We start from the raw sequence: 5,813 nt of genomic DNA on the forward strand, positions 1-5,813 counted from the left end.
ACAGAAAACTGCACGTGCGTGTGTGCTGGGGGGATGATCGAATGGAAACCTTTCTATGGACATGTGAGCTGGGAACTTCTGCTTTAGGAGCCCACAAAGGTCTAAGATGATTTAGCTGTTCAACAGGCTTTTTTCAGTGACTGCTGACTGGGATGGGACCTCCATGTACCTGCTGAATCAGCACAACAATCCAGAATTCAGAAAATCGAGTGAGAGACCAAGAATACCGAGCATTAAATATTCAGAGAGACTACAATGCGCAGTTTTACAAGAAAAACAAGGAATGCTTTATACCCTTCAAGATACTTCTGTTTATAAAATACCATCATTTAGAACAGGGCGATGGGACCGCACTGGAAGGGAACACTCTCACTGCAGACATCTCCAGGGCAGATGTGTTCTGCACCGTGCCGGCCTCGCTGGAGGAAGGTCATCCAAGTGCAGAACCAGCTCTGTGCCCTCGGTCAGCTGTCCCTCTCTTGTCTGTGCTGTCTCCAGAAGGACTCCTCACTGCCTCTCCACACCTCAGAAGCAGCCTCAACACCCACGAGGTGCCTACCACCCAGTTACAGGGAGTTTGTGGGGTTTCAGGGCTACTGCTGTTGTTGGTTCTTCCCCATGCCTTGCACTAGTGAGGAAATTTTCTGTCTTCCATACTTGTATGGCCGGGGCAGCAAAGCGGGGGAAGGATAGCGAAAATAAATGGTTGGCCTACTTTGTCCTCTTCTGAGGGGTGGGAAGCCAAATATGATGGCAGAGATCATGTCCTGCAGCTACACTTGTGTCAAGGAGATTTGTCTCCTCCATTAGCACTGAGCTCTGTGGAGGCAGAGCTGAAGCTGGAGGCTGGGACTGGATTCCTCAAGAAGGAAGAAAAGCTGGGAAATGTCTATTGACTAGTCAGGAAACTGCAAGGGCTTTCAAAAAACTAAAGTGGATGTCTGTTCCTCCAGAAATAAGCCAAAAAACATACCATGCAGCTTTCTAACAATCTTCCTAACACAGGGGTTTAAATCTCTCCTAGTAAAACAGATGCTCTGCCTTCTATTTTGTGAAGGCAGGAAAGGAATAAACGTGAGCAACATGAGCATTTTCCTTCACAACACACCTCATCATTACGGCTTGAGCATGACTTCTACTGTATCCCTTTATTCCAATTGTTTGACCAAATTTATGCCTCGAGGCAGATGGACTAGAAAATGCAAAAGCACCACAAAGTGAGAGACACAGCTAGTGGTACGGTACTTCTTGCCACACAAAATGCCAATATAAATATGTTAGAACAAGTTACAAGTGTATCATACTTAAGACAAAAAAGAAAAAAAATAAATATATTTTTTTTTTAAAGAGCAGAACAAATCTCAAGCAGCCAAGTGGTGAAGTTGCAGTGATGTACAGTAGGTGATGTAGCCCTACAACCTCTTGGGAAGATACACTGAAAGAAGACGTCTGCAAATGCGTCTTGGCAAAGTATGGGTACAGAATGCAGTGGTTGGCTGGCACTCACTATGGTACGTAAATGTTAATGGCAGACTGGGAGTGAACTGATTTCAAGTTTGAGGCCACACATGTTCCGTTCTCCAGAAGAAAGTTCTCACACAAAACGAAAATTGTCAGAGACGCTGGGTGAGTCAGTACTCCTCCTGCTGCTGGGGCTGTTCATGGACTTGCTCTTCACCTTCATGCTCTTCTGTGTGGCTCTCCTGCAGGGAGAAAAAGACCCCACAACACTCTTCAGCAGAAAGCACTTCTCATGTAACCTTGCTGCCCCACAGTGCTCGCCATAGCCTAAAGCTTAGCTTCTCATTTTCATGCACAGAAGTACAAAATGAGCTGTAATCTGACAAAAACAGCATCTGGTAATATTACAATAAAATGTATTTTCTTTGCTTTTAATCAATGCATAAGCAGTACTGATACTTCTCCAGAGAGAGGGTCAGTTTTCAACATCCCTGAGTGTTAACTCTTGTGGTAAGTGAACTAGACGGTGAGAAGCTCAACAGTTAGATGCTGTATCACAGCATCCTGATGTCCTCCCATTTTCAGTTTGTCCAAGGATTTCTGAATGTGCCTGCTATAGTTTTCACACAATCGTCACTCTAGGTTTAGATCACTAAATGGACAAGACACTTTTGCTATCACCTGCTTTAAAAATTAAACTCAGCCTCCTTTTTGAGGTCAGATATACTACTATCCCAAAATAATATACTGATGCTAGACCAGAGTTCAAAGGTCACCAAAACAGCAATTTTTAGCAGTATCCGGAAAATATAACCAAAGACTTACAAACACATTTTCTGTGGAAAAAAACCGAGCCCCATATTCAGTCATTTACAGAGCTACTGTTGAAAGCACTAATTACTAACAAACACTTCCCTTCTGCAAATGGTCATTATGCACAGTATTTTCCAGAGTTATCTCTCTGGATATATATTGCCATTGTGTGAGGAATCCCTGAAGGAAAGGAAGGCTGGATCCTCACTGCAGGTGATACCAGTTTCAAACAATTTCCAGTTTAGAGAACAGATCTGGTATCTTGGCTGGGATGTGTCAGAGCTCAGAAAGGCTGGCTGACTCTTAGGGCATTACTTGCACATTCCCAGTAACCACAGCTGCATTTACAGCTTTTCTCTTAAGTGGCTTCCATCTTTCTGGAGCACGGTTCACTGAAAAGATCCCACACATCTACTCGCTGCCCTGCATTAGTAGCACTTTGCTGTAGGCAGCTCCGAAGGAAAACACTTATCCAAGAGACTGAGCTGCCATTCAAAACGCAGCATCCCTGATGCGGTACCTCCGCAGAACTTGCCTGGCTCCCAGCACTTGTCGTTAGAAGTGATCAGCCTGAACAACAAACTTTAACAAATTAATACTGCCAAGTTTTAAAATTTGAGGCAAAATTTAAAAGAAAAGAGAGGCCACAATTTGAGTTTTCCCAGGGCAGCTTATGAAGCAGTTCAGAGCAGCTTATGCAGTAAGAAAATATTTCCCTTCCTGCAATAAAATATTCGTACTTCTAAAGGGCAGGAACAGGAGGAGGTTCCCAACATTTGCTGATATAACAGAAATATTTAGCTGTTTACCACATACAGAAACAGCCAAATTTCAATCTATCACTCAGGTGATATTTTCAGGTAGAAGCCACACATGTCAGTCAGGACAACAGCAGTTTAGCACCTTACAGCCCCTTGGGGGGAACGATGCCCTTATTCCATACAGTAGGTACATCATGTCAGAACAGCACTTTGCTGTAGTATCTAAAAATCTCAACTCCTGTGATGGGCTGCAAGGGTGCAAGACTTGCAGGGAACAGGAGTTTCACAAAGAGAAGCTGACAGGCATGAGAACGTGACCAGATGTTACAGGGTGAGAAAAACTGAAGCTTGTTTCGCCGCAGTGAGCTATGTTCCCTTAACCCCACCTATCCTGACCCCCCTTATGTGTTGAAGTGACCTGCTCTGGAATGCACTTGTTCCATAGGCTCTATGTATGCAGAATTTACGAGACACCTATTAGAAAGCCTGCTCGTGCAGATTTTGTAGGTCATGTACATGCTGTCCTTTCACGCATAGAACAGGAAAAGCCTCTAACCACTGGGAACCTACTCTGCAGCTCTGAAGAAGGGTGGTGGCTCCCCTCTTGCCAGGCTTACCTTTGATGGAAATGGTAAATCTTATGTGACTACCTCAGAAGTTGTTCTGAGACTTGGACACATGCTTCTCAGTATGTACAGCTTGTATAAATACATGAAATGGGAAAGACAAGAGTCACTACGCCCAATTACCTTGGGACTGTGGAATCTCCTTGAATAGCATGTCCTAATAAGGAAAGTAGTGGAAGATCTATTTAGAGCATTTATTTCTGGCTTGGATCACACAACCATGGTCATCTCTGTCTCCCATAACGAGAGGTGCTCTCTTTTGACCTTTTGATCCATCTGCCTTAAACTATTAAGGTGTGCCTGTAGACTGAAGAGCTAGACTTTATGAAAACCAGCTGCTGGGGGGGTGGGTGCCTTTTCCAAAAGCAGCAGCAGATGCAGGAGCTGCTACAGCAGAAAGATACAAAACCAACTTCATTTTGAGCAATTGCTTGGAAACTTGAGCTGAGCAACTGATAGATCAAACAGCAGCAATCCACCCAACTTCAGCTTGAATTGAACCAGAACAGTTTTGCTTTATGCCAAGACCTGCATGGCTCCGGATTTCATAACTAAACATGTAGCCTCTTCTGGTTCATCAGTCTGAAGCTCTCCTACTAGAAGACCACATGACCAAATGCTTTACATACTATCCAAGGTCTCGGTGCTGTCTATAGCAGCCATAGCATACGACTTCTCCCCACCACTCAAATGTATCCTTTTTTAACACCATTCTCTGTCAACTTTGATGTTTTTGATGAAGAAGTAGGATTACAAATGAGTAATCTGTAATTACAAATTACAAAGTATTACAGACTGATCAACCAAACATTAACTGACAACAGCAGATACAACATCTCTCTTGCATAAGCAGAGACGTAATGATGAGGCTTAAAAAAGAACCATAACAGGGAAGAGAAAAGGGAGCCTCTAAAAACAAGGAACTCAAATGGATTGATATTTGTGCTGTTAGACTCAAAAACCCACCAAAATCGAGACAAAAAAAATAAAAATCAGTCTTAAAAATTTATCCTTTATTGAATTAAACAAACCAGAAGCTTATAAAGTGATAAAGTGACATGGTTGAAATTACACTATGACTTGGAATTCTGAAAAAAAAAAAAAAAAAAAAAAAAAAAAAAAAAAACCCCCCCGCCTTATTACATGAACCTGATAAAAATCTTTTCAGTGCAATACTACGATAATCAAGCCTCTGGAGAATGCTTTTTATAGGGACTAAAGTCTATACTTGCATTCTGAATCATCCTACATAGAATTCACCTGACAGCCTACAATGCTTACCGGGGACCTATGAGCTACTGGGAGATGTGACCACTTAAAAGTGCTGTCCAGATTTTTATTTCTTATTTTTTCTTTTAGGCAGATGAAATTAAGTGTAACAGAAAATTAGGTATAAAGGTAGACTTGTTCCTTCTGAATAAGAACAGTTGGTATGAAAAATCAAGCAGTTATTGGAAGTATGAACTGAAAACAAATTTAAATTGGTCATGATAATCAAGCACACGGCTTTGGCCAGAGATCAGTTGGGCAGCACATGTGAGTTGCGTTATGCATCTTCTTCCCGAAGAAAAGCCTCATGGCCACAGTATCATCTATAAATGTCATATATCCTGAAAATTAATGTAATCTTGTTTTTCCACTTTGCCTCTGTATACTTGAGACACTCTGAAACAAAGATTAAAAAAAGAAAAAAATCTAAACTGGATTTATGATGAACTCATTAGCAAGAAACAAGGAATGCTGGAGCTGCCTGTGGTTTGGGAATTGAGGCTATTTCCCATCTGGGGATTGGGAAAGCCAAACTGCTGTTACTGAGGGATTAACCTGCAAAATGCTGCAATGTATAGAATTTAACTTGGGACAAATTCATTAGAGAGAAAAAACAGAACTGAACGGCAAAGCCGGGCAATGAGACAGCAAAGTCTGAAAACAAAAAGTAGGCAGGATCTGCATCAGCAAGGGAACCACAATCTTTGGTTTAGTGCTAATGCACTGGGGCCTTTCCTCAGCAAATTACAGGCTATCTGCTAAGCTCAGGAGGAAATGCACCCTGGAAGATGAGGAGATCAAGTCTCCCACTAAAAGGTACCAAAAAATTGCCTGGGGAATGGCCTCTGTATTCTTCCTGGGGGGAAGCAGCATTCTCCTGCTG

General features: G+C 42.3%; 1 protein-coding gene across 1 annotated transcript in view; it reads right to left on the reverse strand.

Moving 5' to 3' along the window:
* Positions 1-577: 577 nt before the first annotated feature.
* Positions 578-5,813, reverse strand: part of MAPRE2 (microtubule associated protein RP/EB family member 2) — a 37,329-nt gene continuing 32,093 nt past the window's right edge. The window contains exon 6 of the mRNA XM_010174179.2: positions 578-1,703. Coding sequence (XP_010172481.1) covers positions 1,632-1,703 — 72 coding nt within the window. The 3' untranslated portion in view covers positions 578-1,631. The remainder of the gene's footprint in view (positions 1,704-5,813) is intronic.

Source organism: Antrostomus carolinensis, unplaced genomic scaffold, assembly GCF_000700745.2.
Source record: "Antrostomus carolinensis isolate BGI_N321 unplaced genomic scaffold, ASM70074v2 scaffold32408, whole genome shotgun sequence".
In the NCBI taxonomy this organism is placed as follows: domain Eukaryota; kingdom Metazoa; phylum Chordata; class Aves; order Caprimulgiformes; family Caprimulgidae; genus Antrostomus; species Antrostomus carolinensis.